Below are 25,438 nucleotides of genomic sequence, written 5' to 3'. Positions count from 1 at the left end.
TCTTTTACTTCTTGTCCTTCTCCTTCTTCTTCATGCATTTTTCCCCTTACTAGCTCTCTCAAAAATTTATGGTGGACATATATTTGTACCAATCGGCCGTAACGGTACACCTGTCTTTTAATTCTATACTACTGAGCTGGCGTGACCATTTTCTTTTTTTCCCCAGGATCTTAACAGTGAATCCAAGATTCATCACCAGTATATTTGCTGGCGTGCAATATTTACACAGTTTTGGATTTGATTCGTGCCACTACTCAGTATTGCTCTAGTAAATTCATCGGATGTCTGTCGGTCTCCTTTGCACATTGCTCAAACTGCAGCAGAATTTTTGTCAGTAATGACACTTCCTGGTCGTCTGTCACGAAATTCGTCACTGAAAAAAAGAAAAAAAAAAAAAAAAAAAAAAAAGAAGAAAGAAAGAAATATCTCTTCTCCTTGTTCTTGTTCTTCTTCTTCTTTTAATTTGCTGTGCCAAGTATAAATGGTTGCCTTAATTGGGGCCAGTTTGCCAGGTGCGTTTCTTAGCTGATCTACACATTGTTTAGGCATTACTGATGATTTTAAAATCTTGAGAAATTGTAGCCCAGTAATATTCCCTAGTTGCATTCGTGTTTCATTGCACACAGAATCTTTAAATGATAATAAATAACATACTGTTAGAGTGAATCGACCAGACTACATTTCGATCAACTCGCGCAACGTTAGAAAGTAGCTGTCAGATACAAACAAATTTCATTTGTTTTTACATTGTCAGGGTCTCCCTTGTAAGTGGTAGCAGTATTTGTAGTGAAATGTCATTTGTATGTTATTCACTAAAATTTGTGATCACTTAAATATCCTAGTCTGAAAGCTTCACATTGTAGTTAAAAATGTTATTTATGCAGACAGGGCATAACGCTTTAGAAAAACACCATGAACTCTTTAGAAAATGTGTTTATTGTACCGGGCTACAGTTCCCGATTAATTCATTTTCAGAGTTCTGTATTTTACAAAGAATTAGGTGTGCAAATATTATCGACGCACGAACTCGCCGAGTTTTCATTTTGCAGTCTCTTGCCGTACAAAATGCACGCGAGGGTGCACTCGGGTCCCGTCGTAGCCAATCGCCTTACAGTTCTGATCCTCGCTACCCTGTATCTCGTGCCTTTTACAGCACAAAAGTTTCCAGGTTGTATATGACTCACAAAGACAACACAGACCTGTGTCCTCACAATTCTGTTCATTCGGTTGCTTCACTATTACAAATATTCATATGTCACATACTCAGCACACACGTGCTTTCTTCATCCAAATAATAACATAAATGCAACTGACATTATTTAAAAAAAAAAAGAAAAGAAAAGAGAGAGAAACATAATACCACTGAAAACAAAGTGTTTTACATAAAACCATGTTTCTTATTGCTGAAAAGATAGATATACTATCAAAGTCCTTTACAGTTAGTTAGCTGACACTTATGTGCTTGACAAGAAGTTACTGGCTCATGTAAGCTTTAAATACTGTATTCTAGTTATTTTTCATCTCTCTTAAAGTCTGACATACTTTAGACTGAAGTTTACACTACTGTTAGCTATCATCATACGGAGATGTAGCACGAAGTTTTGTTCCATTCAGTAAAATTCAAATGTTGCATTTCATTTTACAACATTGTACTCAGTATTTTGTCGCCTGTGCGGTAGTGACACTTCTCGAGTGAAGCTGCCGGCTGGCACACGCCAGACCACCTGTTGCAGCTGAGGCTTTACTCGTTGCCTGTACAAAGCTACTAGCTGTCACGAAATTTCTGTAGGGGAGACGTAGGGCACGACGCCACGAGAGGCGGTGGCGTTTTGTCGATAAACGGTTAATACATTCCTGGAGGTTAGTGTGAAGATGCAACGCAATTAAAAGAAAAGTTGTGTCTCCATTACTGAACTGGCTTTGACATAGATGTGATCTCTCCACAAATGCATTATCTCTATCGCACGCAGATTAATAATCTGTTGCTGCTTTCCTCGAAGTGTCGTATTTATATAATTTAAAGTCTCCTGGTACGAGTGAGAGGTGCCGTGCGCGCACAGCGGGGATAGGCCCGCCGGGTGTCCTATCCGTGCCCTGCGGGACGCTGTGGTAAACAGCTCTGTTATGTTGCTTTACGAAAGAAACGATGATTCAGTATTTTTTAATTAGCGTTTCTGTTTGTTAATTAATATATAATTTAAATAGAGTAAATTTCTGCTACCGAGATTCGAACCGGCTACTTTGCGATTACAGGACCTCGACCCGACGTATTTGGCTACCACCGACAATTCTATTTATTGATTTTAAATGTTTTGTGTTTAATAGTAACGGGAAACCTTCTAACATTTAATGGCAATTTTTTTTGAGAGAGAAAATGGAAGATGCCGGAGCATTCCCTTATTTCCATTATTTGGCAAAAGTGGCCTACATTTCTACCTTTATCACAGTTAGGGTTTTTCAATATTCTGTATTTTCTTCAGAGTTTTAACAGTTTCAATTAATGGTAATGACAGGTAGAAGTCTGTAAAAAGGTGCAATAAAACTTCGAATTTGTACTTCTGTTTGTTGCATTATAGCCTGTCAGTGGACCTTTCACTCAACAATTCTAATTATGACCGAGGTTTTTCTTTATTTCTTACCAGTAGAGTGTTTTTTCTTAGCTGTCTTCACTTATAATGGGGGTGAGGTGTCTTATCTTTTTCACCTTGGGCAACTTTTAGTTCGTTGATAAAAAAATTAGTAGTCTCTTTTCACCTGGAGGAACTGTAAGTGGTGGCTCACAAAATGAAGACCAACTAAGTATCGCAACTTTGGTAACACCTCTTTTATTTGTGGGACTGCTGTATCCTTTTGTGCGGGAATAGTGCTTCTGCACGAGACGTAAGTCTTTTATGGGACTAGCGAGACATTTCAGAGTAAGGAACACTATTATGGGACTTCTGAGCTGTTTTTGCAGCTGTTTGTATGCCACACCACCTGGAAGTTGAAAACTAGTGCTTGTAGTTTTAGTGATCTGAGAAAGACATTTAGCGTTATTTATATCCTGGTGTCTCAACGGTGCACGTTTTTGTCAAGAGCGACATAAGCATCACGTAATGTTTGCCTCTGTGCACAGTGGAGTAAACTTCCAGGTTGTTCACCATTCCAACAACAACAACAGCAAAAAAATCTCCATATTCTGTGTATTTTTATTTTGTAACTTCTCGTTAGGCTTACAAAATACTTACATCACTGAATTTGTCTTGTACAGATCTGCTGCTGTTGCAGAAAAAAATATAATAGATCAGTTAAGAAACCAAACGTTTTGCCCGTCTCTCGGCGATTAATGAAGCGGCTCGCCAGTTGCTCGGTAAAAAGAGATTACAGGTATTTGTATAGAGTCAAAAGTCTGTTTGGTGCGGCAAAAGAATCTAGTGCCTACAGTGGAAAGGTGGTTGTAGTTGTAGCGTTGGGGATAGAAGTGGGGCTGTAGGGGAATTGTGCATCACAGTTGGTACGAAGAGTTGCACCTTCCACATCTTGTTACTTAAATGTAAGGCTGCAGCGTCTTGCTGCCCTCTGCCCTCTGCCCTCCCCGCACATTCCGTACGGCCGGTGGCTGCTCCCTTCTGGCAATGCACACCGGCCCCAGGTGTATGTTTCCCTTCCTAGAGCTGCAGCTGCCTCTTTGCATTTTGTCTTCCTGTCACTGTCTGCCAACTCCTTCCTACTGTTTCAGACTTTTTAGGTGTGAATTATGCTTTAAAAACTGTTCATATGGTGTTCAGTGTTATGTCTTTCATATACAAGTAGCTGTTCTTAGGCTAGGATTCAGAGCTGAAAGAAATATTTATGTGTGTGAAGTAGAGTTTATATGTATAAGAAAAATATGGTTGTCAAATATCTGGGTAAAAAGAAAAAAATAAATTTTATTCTCAATGTTTTACAACATGTTTCATTATTTTTTTTGCCCAAGGTCATGGATATTAGATTGCAGTGGGTCACTATTGAGGATCTGAAGTACCTATTGCCCAAATGAGAAAAATATTGTGCAAATCGAATCAGAAAAGGCAATTGTTCCCTATATAGGACAGATTCCTCGCAAAAAAAGTGAGGAAAAGTCCGTATAAACTGAAGCGTCAAAATGGTTCATCGTTCGAATTAGAACTCGGAACCACGAGATGGCTCGCACTCGTCGGGTCGCAGTGTGTGCCGGCGCATCCCCGAGAGGTCCGTCGGTGGAGTGTTGTCGCATTAGGAATGCGTGCTGCTGTGTAACCTCTTGTCCGGGGTGTCTCCGCAGGTCACTATCGAGAGGATCTGTGCGGGGAATGGTGGAGACGAAACAGAACTGATCTTTCACAATTATCCACCTGACACTGTACACATTGTCCACAGAATACCGTGGCCGGTAGACGAAACAGGTGGCAGGGCACGCTCGGAGAGAGCGGTAGGGACGGGGGTCGCGAGAAGGCGACGTGAGAGAGCTGCCGAGCACCGGAGGGGAAGCGCCATTCTGAACTGTCAGGTAGGTCCCCTCCACACACACACTTGTACGGTGACCGTTCGAAAAGGTCCGTCACCTCTACTTTGGTCAGTACCTCAAAACAGTTCCAAAAATGTAGCAGTTTATTTTCGGTTAGCGTGTTAATTTGTAACTTTCAGATGAGCGTCACGAGTGGTGATTTTTGAGTAAAACTTACACATTTTTCTGGTCTCCATTTTAAAGTTTGTTTCTTTTAGCAAACTGTAACAGAGTTTACAGTGTCACACCTCACTGACGTGTCGTACGGATGCAGTTGTGAGAGAATTCTGAAACGGTGGCATATTAAGTTTATTAAGTGAGGCACTGAGGAATAGTAACATTAGTATCTTGTGAAAAAGCACATCTTCAATACAAAACAATCGTGTAGTGTATTTACATACGCTGTTCCGAACCCGTAACATTTTTCATTTCGCCGTCTATAGGTGACCGTCTTCAAATTACGTTCTTTCACCGAAAAAGTCCATAGTTAGTGGAATGACACAGTAAATAATAAGTTTTGCATAATAACCGTATGGCAAAATACTCTCCTATCTCAAACTGTTTACGAAATACGAAGAATGTTGCGGATATTTCGTTCGGGCTTTGTCACCGGCGTGGCACGACCGCAAATGACTGTGCTACATCGGATCGGTTGTCTCTAGATTGGTGGGAGGTAGAGACCTCCACCCGAGTCTAAAGAAAACTGCAATACATTATCTAAATTTTGTACGCAGTAATGATTACGAAATATGTACTGAATGCAAAATCGTAGGGACCCCCATTTTTGATCTGAACTTTCTCGAATTTTACAGTGTCTTACTTCCACACAAGTGTCACAATAACTACAGCCATTAACAAAATGACGGGCACGTAATCTCGAACCTGACACGTAAAACGACAAGTAAAGTGAGAACAAAATTTTCTTACCGAATATTTTCTGTAAAATGGGCGGAGAAGGATTGCGAGGCGCACACCTCGATTCTGTCGTCGCCGACTGGCTGAAAGGCGGCAGACAGTGTCGGCATTCCCTTCCGAAGAAACGAGCGAACTGGCCGGGCGCTTCAGTGGAAAACTGGTCGCTGCGCGTCGCCCACCGTGGCCCGTGTGGTCTCTGCCTGCGGTCTGTCCAAAAAGGCAAACGTGGCGGGCACTTCTGATACGGACACACCGTGTAACTGTGAGGAACCACTCGACGCTATCGGAGTCCGTTTAAGAATACGGCCACGCGTGCAACTTTTCCAGTGGCATTTTAGCTGAAAACGAGTGGTAGAAATAAAAGTGCAGCTCGTAAGTGAGGGTGGCCGGTCGGTACCGGAATTGGTGCCGCCACTGCGCCGGCGTGGTGCACCTTCTGGGTCACACGCGGCAGAATGCGCACTGGCCGGTCGACACTTCTGTGCAGCAGTTTCGGCTACTCGAGTGAATACTGACCGGCAGTTTTTCACACCTGACCAGAATGTTCCAGTGTCGATGTGCGACGTGGATTGTGTGGGCACTGAGCTGTTAATCCTGGAGGTATAAAAATGTCCGTTTATTTACGATAAAAGGTGCCGAGGCTATAAAAAACGAGTAATAAAGGTGGAGCTGTGCCTAACTATTAATGTGGCCCTTTTGGTGGAGAGTTGGAGAAATGGAGCTGGAAGGGAGATATAAAGTCGATTGGTATGAAAACGTCAAACGACGTTTTATTTTTTATTTCACATATATTTACAAACAACTTCCTCTTCGTGTTCCAGGTAGGACAACTATTTAAAATTTTACTCTGTAAAATAGTCTTGCCGAGGTACCGATTTGTATATAGAGCAGAAACTGTGCACAAAGTGGTCTCTGGCAAATTTTTCAATTGTGCTGCCTTTGGTTCCTCGTGCAGGTCTACCGTGTCACTGCCCTTGAAGTTGAAACTATTGACAATTGTCACATAGTTACAAGGTTTGCCACTTGTTGTTTTAAGTACTGAAATCAACTAATTCGACACTCACAGCTATCGGAGAATGCAAAATCTTCCATTTATTTCCTAAAATGACAAAATGCACATTCAGTAAAATTCTGTTCTTTAATAACCTTTAGTTAAAAATGCTTTTTGAGGTATCAGGTTTCTTGCCAAAAAAGGTCTCGGAGTTTTGACATAGGGTAAATGTGTCGTCAGCTGTTAACACGAATGGAAGAGGTGTGAAGGCAGTGCAGAACTGAATTGGTGTGTAACGAAACACTATCCCTCGTTTTTCTCGAGAAGTTGCCTCGCTGGTGATTGCATTTGGCCATCCGACTCTCGACAACGACCAGTTTTTCCTGCTGTTTGTGGCCGGCACAGTTGCCGAAATTCCTGTCGCGTTTTCTGCAGCTCGAATCGGACTGGAAAAAACACTGCTCTCTTGTGTGTCCTCCCGTACTGAGGCGTTTGTTTGCCCCGGTGACCAGCAGAGCTGCCAGCATACGTCTTCAGTATCTGCTCGATGCAATTAACCATTTTTTGAAAAACTGTTCTTATTTCCAAGTACAATGTAGAAAGTGTCGGTGTCACTCCTGAAAGCAGGTAATATGTATTCCTGGAAACAGAATCCAATTAAAGCCAACAAAAACAAATTGTCGTGACACTTGACTTCCATCTATTTATCAGAGGAGGTCGTCGAGAGTTCATTTCAGTTCTGCCTAGGCTGTGCGTGCTGCCTAAGATTCACAAAGGAGATGCGCTTTCACTACCTGTCGAGAACAATTGTGGAGTGGCCACCTACGATTTGTTCGAATACTCCTTTAGACGGATCCGTCGTCAGCAAGCGTCCGTACCGTATTCGTAAATCTGTTGATTTTATCGGCAGACGTAACGAGTTTTGAGAGGGTTGCCCTTTTACGAAAGTTCCTCTCTACATCACGTCGGCATCAGGTTTAGGGCCGACACAACAGTCTTGTACGAATACAAACTCTCCTCGATGTGCTCATCCTTTAACAACAAACTTTTTAACAATCTCACGATGTTGCCGTGTGGAGTCTTTTGTCTTCCACGGTAGAGAATCATTTTATGGAACATTTCGAGGAACGGGCAATCCACTTGAGAGTTTTGAAAGGGACAGCAATTTGGTGATACATTGGCAATACGTTTGTAGTTTGGACTCACAGTGTGGACAGTCTGTGAAACCACCTTCGACGTCTCAACCCCTCGCATATTTCGAGATCTTATCGGCAGGCACAGTGGTTTCCAGTTGGGTGCTGCACAGAATCCTCTCATTTGAAATATTTGTGCCCCGTGTACCTCACACTGGTTTACATTCGATCCGGTATCGACGAGGTCAGCTTTTGCCGCAGTCCGCGGACTTGCGGCAGAAGTGCGTGTGTTGTAGCCTCACGTGCGCTGTGACAACCGGGTACACCACGTGTGTGCCATGTGGTTTTAAGTAGCAGAGGTGCATTTCCACCAATGCACTCCTGAAGACAGCCAGACGACTCCATGCCGAAATAACGTGGTGGCAAGTCGTTGACATGTGGCAGCTCGGCTGAATTCTTGCAACCTATAATAAGTATTTTTGGTAAGTAGCAAGTAGTTTAAGTCTGAACACTTCCTTAGTGGATAATCTAAAGCCGATAAAAAAAAAAATAAAAAAACACAGGAAGACAGAACTTGAATTATTCCTTTACGAATATTAGTTCCATTATGCAAAAGTACTACTACTGTTCCACTACACAACACTTATTATTACTTAACAGATCATACTAGCACAGTAGTGATCGAAACACTGGTTGAAATTGTTTGGCAGATCCTGAATTTCTGGCTGTGGCAAAGAGGACCGATTGGGGGAGAAATTGCTAGCGAGATAGCTGGTGGTAGATTGTGCTTCTGTGGAGTCTGATCAAAATATGATTGTTTTTAGTGTTGTTTAAAACATTTGGGTTGTGTGTATTTTGTTCAAAAGGGTCAACTGGAATAGTATGCTAACACGCATTCTCTCTCTCTCTCTCTCTCTCTCTCTCTGTCTCTGTCTGTCTCTCTCATATCTATGTTTTTTGCATTGCTTATCATGGACAGAAATTGAGGTTGGTTGGTAATGCTGCTTCTTCATTTCCAACACTATAAAAAATATGCGGCTGGATTCAGATATAGCAGAATTTCATTAGAAGGTGATCCATACGAAGGACATTGGAAAACTGCAGTGTGAAATGAAAGTGAAAGGTGCACGATATGGCATTTGATGATCAGCGGCTTTAGATGTAGGAAATAACGGAGACCAGATACAAATAAGAAGAAAAAAGTGTAGTCCATTTTACATGGAGAATTAATCGTGATCTTCCTGCAAGATGATGCCGCAAATACTGAATGGTATAAGAAATGTTCTGCTCAGTTGTTAGTTTCTTATTCACTTAATGTATGCGTTGTGAAATGTTGTAATGATGTAGAAATGTCAGATTGTCGATTATTATTATTATTATTATTATTATTATCATTATTATTTTTATTTCTTTCCTTTCTCAGACATTATGTCTGGTTAAAAATGGAAAGTGTCGCGGACCTTGATCAAGCGTGACTTCCTTTTAACTGTACGGTATATGTTACATTGCATTTAGGAACTTTCGGCTAATTGAACATGTATCAATAATTACATATTTCTGTAGTTATTATTATTATTATTATTATTATTATTATTATTAATATTTGCATTTAAATATGACTTTGTGGTCATTTTTTCCAGACAACTTTACACAATAAAAAAGTGTATTTAGTTTGCTAACAGTAATAAGTATGTGCTACTTTGATACTAAATAAGCTGCAAGTTTCTGAATAACAATACATCTACAGAATACGAGGATATGCCTGGAAGGAACTTTTTCACATTACTTTAAGAATTTGGGTAAGTGAACAAAGATTTTTGGTAGCAGCATTATGAACCTCTTTCGGAGATAAAGTGAATTTTAATGACGAGTAAAGGCGGTTGCTTTCTCTTTTAGTATTGTAATTATGAATGACTTTTGTCCTTCTGAACTATGAAAGATTTATCAACAGCGAAGTTCATGTTAATAAATATGTACTGCAAAGCTGCTGCTAAAATCCCTGACTCGTTAAGCAGGAGTGTAGAATACGATTGAGGGTGAGCAATACATTTTATTCTTACTGAACACACTTTTTTGTCACAAAAGTTTTCTTACTTAAATATTTGTTATCCCACAATGCAATTCCATACGAATTTATCACTGTTGTCGTCATTATAATCGTCAGTAATCGTGGATTCATTTGTAGACCTGTTCTTCCAAACACATGTAGCTGCAGTTCATCAACTGTCATGATGATATAGTTTGTCCTCTGCCTCACTTATACCAACCATTTGACTCTTTCATTCATTACAGGTAGTGGTTCAGATCCCGAGGCACTTCCACCAGGTGACAGCGGTACTTGCAGCCGTTGGAACTTCGTTTGTGCATTGCTGCTGTTTCATTACACAATGTGAGCTTTTGTGTCTGGTAATTCCACCCTCAGCAATTTTTTGTTTATCGGCACGAGGCTCTGGTCTGAGATGTGTTTCTGTGCCCTACGTTTAATCTCCTAATTCTGGAGACATTGTGAGGCAGCAGTTTCAAACTGAAACAGCCCAGCAAGCCGAACTGTTCCTACGTATCTGAGCTACAGTCAATTTGTGGAGTCGTCAGATCGTCGAGTCACTGCAACATTTGTTGTGGATCGTGTAGTGGGAAAGAGTAGGTGTTTCTTACTTTATTTAGCAGTCCCTACAACTTTTCTGTTCTCAGTCATTTTTCTGTTACATTGAGTTGTTTTTATGGTTTCGAATTCTTGTGGCTTCTCTGTACATCCTGTCATATTAGTGATTGGATTTTGATAAAACTGTGGTATCTGAGCAACAGATTTGTAGGTGGCCCGGACCCGGTGCACGATCTGCTACTTCAGATTTACCCACGTTTCCCACACAGTAGTTGCTCTCGTGTTCCCTAACCCAATTGCTGTCAGTTCTGTTTGTAGTTCCTACGTACAATTGACGACATTTGCGAGGGATTTTTTTTATACTCGCGCTGTGGTGACTGTCACTCATTCTCAGTGTTTCAGTATTTACCCACCTCTCTCGTCAGTTTCCACACACTATCAGTACCATTCTTCTCAGTTCTCTCCCCGTGCGATAGGAGACTATTTCTGCGAACGGGAAGAAAATTTCCCCTTCAGTTTGTTCTTCTTCGGTCGAAGTTCCTGATCTTTTAGGACGTAGTGCCGCGAATACGATCGAACACAGTGCTACGCTATTTGTCGGCACTCTGCGGTTCCCAGTCGCGGCACCGCTTTAAAACGCAACTGTTTGTCGATCTGATGGAATTACAGTTTCCTGGACTGACAGATTGAAGAAGGGGAAAAATGGGCCGGAGATGTGTATTGAAGCTCGTATTAGGGAGGGCATCGGACTAGCCTAGTCCGTGTAGTTGTGGTAGCCACAGTGCTTCAGTGGTGTAGTGGTTAGCACAGCTGCCTAGTAAGTGGGAGGCCCGGGTTCGAGTCCCAGCAGTGGCACAAATTTTAATTCATCGCTTCAGCTTCTGTCCGTACCGAGAACAAAGTTGGAACCTTTCGTGTCATCTCGACGAGAGCTTACACGTGGGACAGTAATTCTCTAGGCCGGCTACAGCTAGTCTCCGGCCAATAATGCAGTACGATACAGAATGTTGTGGGACGTCCATTATTTGTTCTCAGACGGTAGCTGCACGTGTGGAGGTGTCAGTGTGCCGTGATCCCCCCTCACGGTGCCCGGACGAGGTCATCCGTTATCCCGACAGTGAGTAGGCACAGTCTTGTAGTCCTCTGCGGCGATCGTTCACCGTCTGGTGCTGTTCGCGCCCCTCGTATACCATACTGGGCCCGTTAACGACAGTTAACATAAAAAATACTAATGCACTGTGTCGTTTGTTGTACTTATCACCGAAAATTACAGGTCTAATAATTTACACGGGTACTGACCGTGTGTACGTGTACAAAGTTTCACCGACGTCGGTCCTCGTCTTCTGCGTGCTCCACTTTTTCTGTCGATCAGTGTGTGCTGTACACAGGGGACCGGGTGTGAGGCCTACGAGAAAGACGGGTCGTGGTGCGTACGTCACACCACGTGTCACTGCAGGTTTCGAGAGTGCCGGCAGCCATCTACGACGGGTCGAATAATCCTTGACCTTGTGTTTAAATGCGTGCAAGTTCTTGATAGCACGTGACAGAATTAAAATCTTTAGTTGTACCTTTTCCATTAAACACCGATTCCAGTGGACCCTGCCACAAGCCGAGCATTCCCGACGAGCTGACTGGTGTGGCGTCACAAGTTTGTTAGGGAGCCTGTGTATCTCGTCAGTCCTGACTGCTCGTTAGCGGCTGTGAACGATTAGATTTGTATTGTTGTTGTAGTCTTCAGTCCTGAGACTAGTTTGATGCAGCTCTCCATGCTACTCTATCCCGTGCAAGTTTCTTCATCTCCCAGTACCTACTGCAGCCTACATCCTTCTGAATCTGCTTAGTGTATTCATCTCTTGGTCTCCCTCTACGATTTTTACCCTCCACGCTGCCCTCCACTACTAAACTGGTGATCCCTTGATGTCTCAGAACATGTCCTACCAACCGATCCCTTCTTCTAGTCAAGTTGTGCCACAAACTTCTCTTCTCCCCAATCCTATTCAATACTTCCTCATTAGTTATGTGATCTACCCATCTAATCTTCAGCATTCTTCCGTAGCACCACATTTCGAAAGCTGCTTCTTGTCCAAACTATTTTTCGTCCATGTTTCACTTCCATACATGGCTACACTCCATACAAATACTTTCAGAAACGACTTCCTGACACTTAAATCTATACTCGCTGTTAACAAATTTCTCTTCTTCAGAAATGCTTTCCTTGCCATTGCCAGTCTACATTTTATATCCTCTCTACTTCGACCATCATCAGTTTTTATGCTCCCCAAATAGCAGAACTCCTTTACTACTTCAAGCGTCTCATTTCCTAATCTAATTCCCTCAGCATCACCCGACTTAATTCGACTACATTCCATTATCCTTATTTTGCTTTTGTTGATGTTCATCTTATATCCTCCTTTCAAGACACTGTCCATTCTGTTCAACTGCTCTTCCAAGTCCTTTGCTGTCTCTGACAGAATTACTCTGTCATCGGCGAACATCAAAGTTTTTATTTCTTCTCCACGGATTTCAATACCTACTCTGAATTTTTCTTTTATTTCCTTTACGGCTTGCTGAATATACAGATTGAACAACATCGGGCATAGGCTACAACCCTGTCTCACTCCCTTCCCAACCACTGCTTCCCTTTCATACCCCTCGACTCTCATAACTGCCATCTGGTTTCTGTACAAATTGTAAATAGCTGTTCGCTCCCTGTATTTTACCCCTGCCACCTTCAGAATTTGAAAGAGAATATTCCAGTCAACATTGTCAAAAGCCTTCTCTAAGTCTACAAATGCTAGGAATGTAGGTTTGCCTTCCCTTAATCTAGCTTCTAAGATAAGTCGTAGGGTCAGTATTGCCTCACGATTTGTATTAAAAAATGAAAAAAGGATTGGCACACTGCTGCAGTGACTTTTATTTTCATTTTTGGTATGTGTTTCATTGCTCATGCCACCATCATCAGGTGGATTAAGATACTTTTACATCATTAAATTTGTATGTGACAAACACATTTGTTCATATGGTATCTATTTATCGGACAACACTGTGACGGGGTCGTTGCGTGTCATCTTGCACACGTCTGGGCAAATATATGCGATGTACACTGCTAGAGCAAATTGCACTCGTTTTTAAGTTTTATCCATCCGTAGATTCCTTTTATGAGGATATTGTGTATGTCACGGTATTGCACGAAAGAAGAAAAGATACATAATTCCGTAGGTAATAGTATTTACATAATAACAGTTGTAGTGTGACAAGGATGGGAAAGAAGAGGTAGCTGGCTGTGGTGTTTCATAGGAACCGTACTGAAATTTCCCTGAAGTAATTCAGGGGAACCAAAGAAAGTCTACATGCTGATAGTGAGTCAGAGACCGGAGGCTCCACGCTCCCAAATATGAGGCCATTCTAACTACAGCGAAAACCCGTTTGCTTTATCCCTAGGGTACAATACATTTTTGAAATTATTTCATATTATAAATGCAAAGCAGAAAACTGCAGATGCTCCACAGTACCAATCTACCGGCTAACTATAGAACCACTACTTTAATTCTCTCATGTAATAATTATGAAGTTGCTCTAAGAAACAGCAACAGAAAAATCAATCAGTAGTTATTTAATGGTGTAAAAACCTGGAACTACACTGTTCATTCATTCCTTATTACCAGTCAGCACACACACTATACACACATTATGTCATAATGTAACACTACACACACTATCCGAGCACAGGACGCTAGTGACAATGTTTGGTTTGCATTGTGTGTGCCAAAGCTTTCTGTTTGATTCCCTGAAAAACTGAGTCTGCGTCCGTCCGTATAGAGTGAGATGTTGAGCTCACAAAGGTGGTAAGGTGTTAGTGTTATATACACCGTAGAGCTCTGTGGTAAAGTATTCCAGAAAGGAAGAAAAAGAAAAAGCAGTATGGTGCAAAAGTCGGTTGTCGAGATAGAGGTGTTTTGTTATTATTATTATTTACTCATTATATATAAAAACAAAGATGAGGTGACTTACCGAACGAAAGCGCTGGCAGGTCGATAGACACACAAACAAACACAAATATACACACAAAATTCAAGCTTTCGCAACAAACTGTTGCCTCATCAGGAAAAGGGAAGGAGAGGGGAAGACGAAAGGAAGTGGGTTTTAAGGGAGAGGGTAAGGAGTCATTCCAATCCCGGGAGCGGAAAGACTTACATTAGGGGGAAAAAAGGACAGGTATACACTCGCGCACACACGCACATATCCATCCGCACATACAGACACAAGCAGACATATTTAAAGGCCATTGTCATTCTCAGATCGTTCCTGCGGGACATCTCAGTTGTCGAGAATAAATGTCGACAGTGATGGTTACACCTCGGGGAAGCAATTCGTAGTACACACTCCGTCATCATTCCACCAGATGCGTAACATTATCTTTTGTGGATGCACGCAGGCCTCTGTAAGGGTAGTTGCTGCTTTCTTTGGGCTCTTCCTTTCTTTTCTGTATATTATCATAAAGACACCATTCCGCGTCACCAGTAAAGATACAGGATAGAAATGGTCGGTGTTGTTCACGAGTCAATTGATGACTAGCAAGCAGAGATGCATATGGTGGCCACTGCTATATTTTTGTGATTGCCGTAGAGCGTGTGGTACTCGTGGGTGCAAATGTCACCCAATGGTGGGATGATCGCAGTTCATCACATTTGCCAGTTTTTCGGTATACTGATGTGCACTGTCGTGGATTAATGCGTTTAAACGATCTTCGTCAAATCTCTAAAGTCTTCCTGAACATAGAGTGTTAGTAACGTTGAAACGATGCTCCATAAACCAATAAAAACATTTTCTTGCTGTGCTCTGTCCATACAGAGTGCGAATGTTCCCGGCTGCCTCTGCTGCTGTCACCCCTACCCATCCAATGAACTTGAACAGTAGGATGTGTCAGAAATATTCACGTCCCTCCACTCGCCACTCTAGCATGCACAGCTCCACTTACTATGCCCAAATGACAATATGAAAACTCGAGTAGCAACATTGAACTACAAATAACAACTAGCAATTGACAAATAAAGCCGAAGGGACTGGAATACCGACAGGCAAAACAAAATGGTAAAGACTTATGGACCGACCTAATATTAGCATATTCAGTGCTGAACTGGCATACATTTTTAGTACCTTACACTTAGCCACTCACACGAGCTTTGTGACCGGCATACACACTATATTGGAAGCAGCTATGACTATGGTCTGACAATGGACTAAGGTCTGAAGGTGGTTGCCATTCAAATAAAAACAAACTTCTTTGCAGCTTCGATAGTTTCATAAATTTGTTGAATTATAATTATTGTTATTATTATTATTATTTCTTTTAGTAATCTCTCTGATTTCTTTAGTAACTTATTGTACAGTTTTATTCCTTGGTAGAAAATGCTAACTTGAGATTTGTGTACTCTTTTGTAGCAAATGTAAGTTCAGTCTGTATCTAGTTCCATCCTCATATAAACAGCTGTTTGTGCAGTAATTATTAAGGTAATTCTGACATGTACAACAGATTGGTTAATGTATCGATGTGGTGTAGCTAGAGTCGCCAATACTTCGAAGAGGTATCTCCAGTGAGCCCAGTTACTGTTTTGGTTGTTATTCTGATGGTCTGTTTCTGTAGTCTGAAAACTGTGTTCATATCTTGTGCATTTGTTTCCCAGAAAAGAATTCTGTAGTTAAAAACTGAGTATGCATGTGAATACTGTGTAACTAAAAGACGCTCATGACATGACACAAAGGGCATAATGTGCTGATAACATCCTGTCTAAAGTATCTATGTGTGCGCATGCCATTTCAACTGAGAATAGGCAGCTGTTCGTACACATTTTATGTTTGCTATGAAGTGTGTAGAGGTACAATCTACTTTAAATTGAACAGTGACTTCAAACAGAAATTCCTAGCACTTGTTTTCTTTATGCTGAATTTAACTTAATGGCATGATCACTAATGGTAATCCTCCTTGAGCGTTTCATTTGCTTTCCCTGTAAGAAATTGTCAGTAAGTTTAGTACTGCTGTCATCAGCGGAAATACTTTATTTCCTCAAGATTTAAGTCATTATTATTATTATTATTTCTTTACTTTCTCAGACATTAAGTCTGGTTAAAAATGGAAAGTGATGCGGACCTTGATCAAGCGTCACTTCCTTTTAACTGTATGGTATGTGTTATATTGCATTTAGGAACTTTCGGGTAATTGAACATGTATCAATAATTACAGATTTCTGTAGTTGTATATATAAGTTTGGATGTAGCTGTATTGCATTGATGTACTGGTGGATATTGTGTGGTATGACTCCTGTAGTTGATAGTATAATTGGTATAATGTCAACTTTATCCTGATGCCACATGTCCTTGACTTCCTCAGCCAGTTGGATGTATTTTTCAATTTTTTCTCCTGTTTTCTTCTGTATATTTGTCGTATTGGGTATGGATATTTCGATTAGTTGTGTTAATTTCTTCTTTTTATTGGTGAGTATGATGTCAGATTTGTTATGTGGTGTTGTTTTATCTGTTATAATGGTTCTGTTCCAGTATAATTTGTATTCATCATTCTCCAGTACATTTTGTGGTGCACACTTGTATGTGGGAACGTGTTGTTTTATAAGTTTATGTTGTTAGGCAAGCTGTTGATGTATTATTTTTGCGACATTGTCTTGTCTTCTGGGGTATTCTGTATTTGCTAGTATTGTACATCCGCTTGTGATGTGATCTACTGTTTCTATTTGTTGTTTGCAAAGTCTGCATTTATCCGTTGTGGTATTGGGATCTTTAATAATATGCTTGCTGTAATATCTGGTGTTTATTGTTTGATCCTGTATTGCAATCATGAATCCTTCCGTCTCACTGTATATATTGCCTTTTCTTAGCCATGTGTCGGATGCGTCTTGATCGATGTGTGGCTGTGTTAGATGATACGGGTGCTTGCCATGTAGTGTTTTCTTTTTCCAATTTATTTTCCTCGTGTCTCTTGATGTTATGTGATCTAAAGGGTTGTAAAAGTGGTTATGAAGTTGCAGTGGTGTAGTCGAAGTATTTATATAAGTGATTGCCTTGTGTATTTTGCTAGTTTCTGCTCGTTCTATAAAGTATTTTCTTAAATTGTCTACCTGTCCATAATGTAGGTTTTTTTATGTCGATAAATCCCTTCCCTCCTTCCTTTCTGCTTAATGTGAATCTTTCTGTTGCTGAATGTATGTGATGTATTCTATATTTGTGGCATTGTGATCGTGTAAGTGTATTGAGAGCTTCTAGGTCTGTGTTACTCCATTTCACTACTCCGAATGAGTAGGTCAATATTGGTATAGCATAAATATTTATAGCTTTTGTCTTGTTTCTTGCTGTCAATTCTGTTTTCAGTATTTTTGTTAGTCTTTGTCTATATTTTTCTTTTAGTTCTTCTTTGATATTTGTATTATCTATTCCTATTTTTTGTCTGTATCCTAGATATTTATAGGCATCTGTTTTTTCCATCGCTTCTATGCAGTCGCTGTGGTTATCCAGTATGTAATCTTCTTGTTTAGTATGTTTTCCCTTGACTATGCTATTTTTCTTACATTTGCCTGTTCCAAAAGCCATATTTATATCATTGCTGAATACTTCTGTTATCTTTAGTAATTGGTTGAGTTGTTGATTTGTTGCTGCCAGTAGTTTTAGATCGTCCATGTATAGCAAATGTGTGATTTTGTGTGGGTATGCTCCAGTAATATTGCATCCATAATTTGTATTATTTAGCATGTTGGATAGTGGGTTCAGAGCAAGGCAGAACCAGAAAGGACTTAATGAGTCTCCTTGGTATATTCCACGCTTAATCTGTATTGGTTGTGATGTGATATTATTTGAATTTGTTTGGATATTAAGTGGGGTTTTCCAATTTTTCATTACTATGTTTAGGAACTGTATCAATTTAGGATCCACTTTGTATATTTCCAGTATTTGTAGTAACCATGAGTGGGGTACACTATCAAAAGCTTTTTGGTAATCAATGCATGCATAGTGTAGTGACCTTTGTTTAGTTTTAGCTTGATATGTCACCTCTGCATCTTTTATCAGTTGCTCTTTACATCCTCGTGCTCCTTTGCAGCAGCCTTTTTGTTCTTCATTTATAATTTTGTTCTGTGTTGTATGTGTCACTAGTTTCTGTTTAATGACTGAAGTTAATATTTTGTATATTGTTGGTAGGCATGTTATGGGGCGATATTTAGCTGGGTTTGCTGTGTCTGCTTGATCTTTAGGTTTCAGATAAGTTATTCCATGTGTAAGTGTATCAGGGAATGTGTATGGGTCTGCAATGTAACTGTTAAATAATTTATGTCTAAAAAGAAAGATGATGAAACTTACCAAACAAAAGCGCTGGCAGGTCGATAGACACACAAACAAACACAAACATACACACAAAATTCTAGCTTTCGCAACCAATGGTTGCCTCGTCAGGAAAGAGGGAAGGAGAAGGAAAGACAAAAGGATATGGGTTTTAAGGGAGAGGGTAAGGAGTCATTCCAATCCCGGGAGCGGAAAGACTTACCTTAGGGGGAAAAAAGGACAGGTATACACTCGCACACACACACATATCCATCCACACATACACAGACACAAGCAGACATTTGTAAAGGCAAATGTCTGCTTGTGTCTGTGTATGTGTGGATGGATATGTGTGTGTGTGCGAGTGTATACCTGTCCTTTTTTCCCCCTAAGGTAAGTCTTTCCGCTCCCGGGATTGGAATGACTCCTTACCCTCTCCCTTAAAACCCATATCCTTTTGTCTTTCCTTCTCCTTCCCTCTTTCCTGACGAGGCAACCATTGGTTGCGAAAGCTAGAATTTTGTGTGTATGTTTGTGTTTGTTTGTGTGTCTATCGACCTGCCAGCGCTTTTGTTTGGTAAGTTTCATCATCTTTCTTTTTAGACATATTTTTCCCACGTGGAATGTTTCCCTCTATTATATTCATATGTTAAATAATTTAGTTAGATGTGAATGTGTTGAGGTGAACTTCTTTAGCCAGAAATTTGCTATTTTATCTTTTCCAGGGGCTTTCCAATTGTGAGTAGAATTAATTGTTTGGGTGACTTCATGTTGCAAAATTATCACTTCAGGCATTTGTGGTATCATCGTGGATGTGTCTGTCTGTTTCTGCTTGTATCCACCGTGCATGCCTGTTATGTTGTACCGGGTTTGACCATATGTTGCTCCAGAAGTGTTCCATGTCTGTTATGTTTGGTGGATTGTCTATTTTAATGTGTGTGTTATCTATTGTCTGGTAAAATTTCTTTTGGTTTGTGTTGAATGTTGGGTTTTGTTTCCTTCTATTTTCACTTTTTTTGCATCTTCTAAGTCGTTTGGCCAATGCTTGTAATTTCTGCTTCTTTTCATCAAATTGCTCTATCGCTTCTTGTTGTGAGATTTTACCTAATCTTTTTCGTTTTTTTCTGACATTTCATTTCTTATAAATTGTGTTAGCTGTCCGATGTCTTTTCTCAGTTTTTCTATTCTGATCTGTAGCCTGTGTTGCCATGCTGGTTTTGTGGGTTTCTTCTGTGTGTTGGTTGGTTCTGATCTCTGCCTAGTGTGTATATTTAGTGTAGTGAGTGCTCCTATATATACCAGTAGTTGTAACTCTTCCATAGTTGTGTTTTCATTTATTTTGTTGTGTATGATTGCGTTGATAGTTTTTATTGTTGTTTCGACTTGTGGGTTATTTGGCGGTCTTTGCAAGAATGGTCTAATGTCTGTATTTGTGTCTTTGTATTCTATATATGTCAGCTGAAATTTTTCTTCTATATCTAACATGTGTGTCACTTTGTGTTCTATTTGTGCTTGTTCTGGTGGCTGTCTTAAGATTTCGTTTTCCTCTGATTGTTTAATTGATGCGTGTTGTTCTTTGTTTGCTCTGGGATGTTTGAGTCCATTACTGTATGTTCTTCTTCTTCTGATTGCACATTATTTCGTTCCAGTATTTGTTGTACTTGTTGTTTGATGTTTTCTAATTCTGACTGGGGTATCCTGCTATTTTTGATTATTACACGGATCTGATCAGCTAGTCGTTGTTCCGTTAAAAATTTTAATTCTGGGTATCTGGTAATAAATGTTGTGTATACTTGTGATCTGTATCCAGTTGTGTTGGTTCCTAGGTTTGTTGCTTGGTAATAACAGAACATGAGGTGTCGATTAACTTCATCTGACCATCTCATCCTCTGTCTTTGTTTTCCTTCTAGGGTGGTTGCAGGAGGCATATCCTGCAAAACACCTCTATTTGGATTTAAATCATTTTCCAGTTGGCTAGCAGTGTCGTTACCATTGTGGGCGGGCATAGGGTTCAAGCGTCGTCCCCGACCATGACCGCGCTTGTCCGAGGCTTCTTTAGTTCTGTCCTGAACCAACTAATCACACTAAAAGGGGGGTTAGCCCTATTAGTGGTTTGTTCTTTTCGTCGCCTTTTACGACTGGCAGAACATACCGGAGGCCGATTCTTTTCCCGGGCCTCCACGGGGTTGTTTTTTCAGATATAATTTTACTTTATATTGATTATGTCATTAAATTATATACATTTCCCTTCAATAAATGGTCATTTACATACTTTTACATTGTATGTGTGTCTAGTGTCATACCATTTTCCACGTATACATTATTGCAATCTGCCATGATTCTTAGCTTCATAAGATATTAACAGAAAACTACTTCGTGTTCTTAAGTCATTTGTGATGGCAATTATACATTTTACACGTAATGTAATGTAATATTAGCAAAAATTGATGATATTAATGGTGATGATGATAACAAACATTTGTACAAAGTAAACATAATCTTCTGAATTATTTACATTATGTGCAATATCACAATGATCTAACTACACTTCTTTATACTTTGTTCAGTATAGTTTCAAAAGCAACTAAACAGCTGTAGCCCAGAAGTTTAACAAACTTCTGTCATGGTCTTGCGCTCCCAGTGCTTGCATCAGATTGGTGACATCCTGTGTTGTTATTATTATTATTATTATTATTATTATTATTATTATTGTTTCTTTACTTTCTCAGACGTTAAGTCTGGTTAAAAATGGAAAGTGACGCAGACCTTGATCAAGCGTCACTTCCTTTTAACTGTATGGTATGTGTTATATTGCATTTAGGAACTTTCGGGTAATTGAACATGTATCAATAATTACAGATGTCTATAGTTGTATATATAAGTTTGGATGTAGCTGTATTGCATTGATGTACTGGTGGATATTGTGTGGTATGACTCCTGTAGTTGATAGTATAATTGGTATAATGTCAACTTTATCCTGATGCCACATGTCCTTGACTTCCTCAGCCAGTTGGATGTATTTTTCAATTTTTTCTCCTGTTTTCTTCTGTATATTTGTTGTATTGGGTATGGATATTTCGATTAGTTGTGTTAATTTCTTTTCTTAGCCACATGTCGGATGCGTCTTGATCGATGTGTGGTTGTGTTAGATGATACGGGTGCTTGCCATGTTTTCTTTTTCCAGTTTACTTTCTTTGTATCTGTTGGTGTTATGTGATGCGGCAAGTTTCACGAGATCCCCACCAGTTTACGAAATATAGTGAAGTGGTACAAAGAATTCGGGGATGACGATCAGACAATGCCAAACATTCCGGCCAACTGGGCAATTCGGAACAGACAGTGGACATGATTTCTCAGTCCCACTAAGTCTATTTATTGAGATAGTGCAGGCAGTGTGGAAAATCCTTGGTAGGTGATTAAAACTGAAGTCATTCAAACTGCAGTGCCTCAAAGCTTAGAAGCCTCAATGACAAATTGTCTGTCTGAAGTTCTGCACTGGTGCACTGCGCTTTTTCAGAAATCACGACTTCACAAGCAAATTGGTCTTCAGTGATGGAGCCACTTTCCATTTTTTGGGAAAGATTAACAGGTACAACTCTCGCATACGGGAGACAGAGATTCTGCATGCAACTGTCGGACACGTCTGGGATTCCGAGAAAGTTAACGACTTCTGCGCCCTGTCCTACAAAACAGTCAATGGCCCCTCCTCCTCCACTGACAGAACTGTCGACGGTATCATCTGTTTTGACACGCTACATCATCTTTCTGGGATTGCGTCATTAAGGAAGCAATACATATCTGTACAGCTGATAATCTCATCAATGAGGATGCAGGATTTCAACTGAGCACAGCCTGGAACCCTTCATTGGCTGCCATGAAATTGCACTGTGAAAATCGAGATTCTTCGATAACAGACCCGTCGTAGCACTGCCCTAGTACGGCTGTTGGTGAGTAATGTCTGGCTGCACTGTTGACAAACGCAGCGTACAGCACACGTGCGGGAGAGCTGCTCTGTGCTTTTTGGCGGAGGTAGTTAGAATACGGCAAATCACTGTGCACGCGCGATTTCCGCGGATGCGCATTCTTCCCGTGTGTTCTAAAAACGGGGGGGGGGGGGGGGGGGGGGGGTCGGTGTGCGATTATCATCAGTCGTACCTAGCCACGAGCGACGTGGAACGACCTGAAGATGTTGGACAGTTGCTCCGAGGAAATATTGTGGAATTTGCACAACGTGATCAGGCAGCGAGCTCGTGAAGACTGTTTACGACACATCCGCCGGGAAAGCTTGAAGAGTCACATTGTTAAAAACCTTTGAGAGTTCTCTCTCACATCCTGTATTGTCTGTTATATTGTTCTTGACCATTTGTCTGTACAGATTTTTTGAAATGTTTCATGTATTTTATACTTACCCTGTGTTACTGAATGAAAATAGGTGAGGTATCTCAAAAACAGGGATACAGACTAGTTTTACCTATATTTACTTCCAGGGGCAAAATTCCAAGTACTGCCAGTAGACAGTTAGAATGTAGAAAAAGCAATTTGTTAGTCTCATTGTCCCCACTACAGTTGAGTGCGAGTAACCTGCCCTGATGCTCCTCCCTCTTGAGAAAAGTTCCAATAGCTTTGTTTCTGCATGCAGTAAGGGAAGTTTCCCTATTTTTTATGTGCTGCACATCTGAACTCGGATTGTTGAGGTTTTTCTGTAGCAGTCATCACTCTGTAAGGCTTACAGCGTATCCACCTTGCCTGCCTACCTACGCATTCCTATCAGAGGCTGTAATAGGGTGGGAATATCGGTACGAATCCCTGTTAGCCATTCGACAGTGTTTTCTTTGAAATTGGTACCAGATATGTTTCTTTCCCATTTCACGATAAATGTGCACATTTACTAGGCTTGTGACAATTGATATTTCTGTGGCAACTTTCTGGTACCAGTTTACTCCCGGTGTCAAGTCATAACTGTAACTCGTCTTCCAGTCTGCCAAAACAACAAAAGTTTTGCATTTATTATATTCTGTTGCATTTTTAAAATTATGTTTATTTTTCTAGCTGGTTCTTCATTCTTGAAATATTTTTAATGGGGGACATGTTTGTACATACCATCAGCTGCTGTGTAAACTTAAATGAAACGTACTATTAAGTTTATAATAGAGGGAAACATTCCACGTAGGAAATATATATCTAAAAACAAAGATGATGTGACTTACCAAATGAAAGTGTTGGCAGGTCGACACACACACAAACAAACACAAACATACACACAAAATTCAAGCTTTCGCAACAAACTGTTGCCTCATCAGGAAAGAGGGAAGGAGAGGGAAAGACGAAAGGATGTGGGTTTTAAGGGAGAGGGTAAGGAGTCATTCCAATCCCGGGAGCGGAAAGACTTACCTTAGGGGGAAAAAAGGACGGGTATACACTCGCGCGCACACACACACATATCCATCCACACATATACAGACACACAGACTGTGTGTGTGTGTGTGTGTGTGTGTGCGCGCGTGCGCGTGATGAGGCAACAGTTCGTTGCGAAAGCTTGAATTTTGTGTGTATGCTTGTGTGTCTGTCGACCTGCCAGCACTTTCATTTGGTAAGTACTATTAAGTTTCATTTATGTGGACTGTCTTCTGATACAATATGTTGCATATGTGCAATTAGGAACATACTAGACAAAAAGTCATTTTGGCATGTATGCAATGGATTATAGGAATCTTTATAACTTTTCTACAATTTGATATTGACGGCATTGTGTGTTTTGTTTGTAATTATCAGGTACTAGACTATGCTTCACAGGCTAATAGCACGTTTCAGTACAGACACACAGGAATTACAGACCTCGGTTGTGAGTGGACATCGATTGAAATCGACAGGGAAAGCTGAAAATTTGTGCCGGACTGGGATCCGAACCTGGGTCTCCTGGTTACCGGGCAATTGTTCTGGTCAGTGAAGTTTGTACAGCAACAGGTGGTGTATACTGTACAGACACGTCCCTCGTTAAACGCCGTTCTGTGCTGAGGCGAGTGCAGATGCACCTAGGAGGGATAAACCGTGTCGTCACGTTGTCTGACTAGCTACGTGGTTACATCAGGCCGTCGAGACAGACGGGCCACGGGTCACGCCAGTTCGAGCACAACAGTTCCACCCAAATTCTTCACCAGAAAAAACTGAACTATTTTTTTTTTTTTTTTTTAATCCTGGACTGAATGAACCTTTTTTCTCGTAGAAGCACTTCAGTTAAATTTTCAACAGTGTCGTAAGCTCAGACGTGCAGAATCGGAAACGCGACACGAGTGACGGGTCGCCGTGTGCCGCAGGCCCCGAGACGGGAGGCGCGAGGAAGCGGAGGAGGAGCCGCTGCAGCAGCAGCAGGAGGAGGAGGACGAGGACGCCGGGGGCGGCGGGGGCGGTGACTACCTGCAGGAGCCGGTGCGGGGGGGCCGCGGCCCGCCCCCGGGCGGGAACGTCGACGCCGCCGTGGACGGGCCGCGGGACGACCCCGCCGCCCTGGAGGAGGGGGAGGAGGAAGGTGCGTACACAGCGGCTCGCGTGCTGCCAGTCGGCAAAATTGCGACACCTTGGAGGCGGCGTGTGGTACGGTACTCGTTTGTGATCCATTTCCAGTGGCCTCACTGAGAGCGGAATGTTAACTACCTTTTCCTTTTCGAGATTTTCAAATGTGACGTTTAACAAAATTAACGACAAACTAAAGAGGGTCTACCTTGTTCCGAGATAACAATTTTTGCTTTGTTTATTCCAGAAATGAGTTTCACCACGGCTGTGCCGACCTCAGTGGGATATTTTCATTTACGGTTTCCGAAAAATATACGTACAAATTGGATGTAGGTAGCATTTAGATCATATATATAGTTCACTTTTTTTTCTTTGTGTGTGCTCTGTAACTGCCAGCAGAAATCAGCCACAAGTATGAATTAATAGAGCTTGACATCTGCAAAGCAGGGATGTTAGGATGA

General features: G+C 41.0%; 1 protein-coding gene across 1 annotated transcript in view; it reads left to right on the top strand.

Moving 5' to 3' along the window:
- LOC126426608 (Golgi integral membrane protein 4-like) overlaps positions 1–25,438 on the top strand; it is a 141,934-nt gene that overhangs the window by 105,921 nt on the left and 10,575 nt on the right. Inside the window, exon 11 of the mRNA XM_050088500.1 lies at positions 24,782–24,993. Within this exon, the coding sequence (XP_049944457.1) occupies positions 24,782–24,993 (212 nt within the window). The remainder of the gene's footprint in view (positions 1–24,781; positions 24,994–25,438) is intronic.

This window comes from Schistocerca serialis, chromosome 11 (genome assembly GCF_023864345.2).
Source record: "Schistocerca serialis cubense isolate TAMUIC-IGC-003099 chromosome 11, iqSchSeri2.2, whole genome shotgun sequence".
NCBI classification, from domain to species: domain Eukaryota; kingdom Metazoa; phylum Arthropoda; class Insecta; order Orthoptera; family Acrididae; genus Schistocerca; species Schistocerca serialis.
The sequence above is the reverse complement of the archived record's forward strand: the minus strand, read 5'-3'. Positions and strand labels throughout refer to the sequence as shown.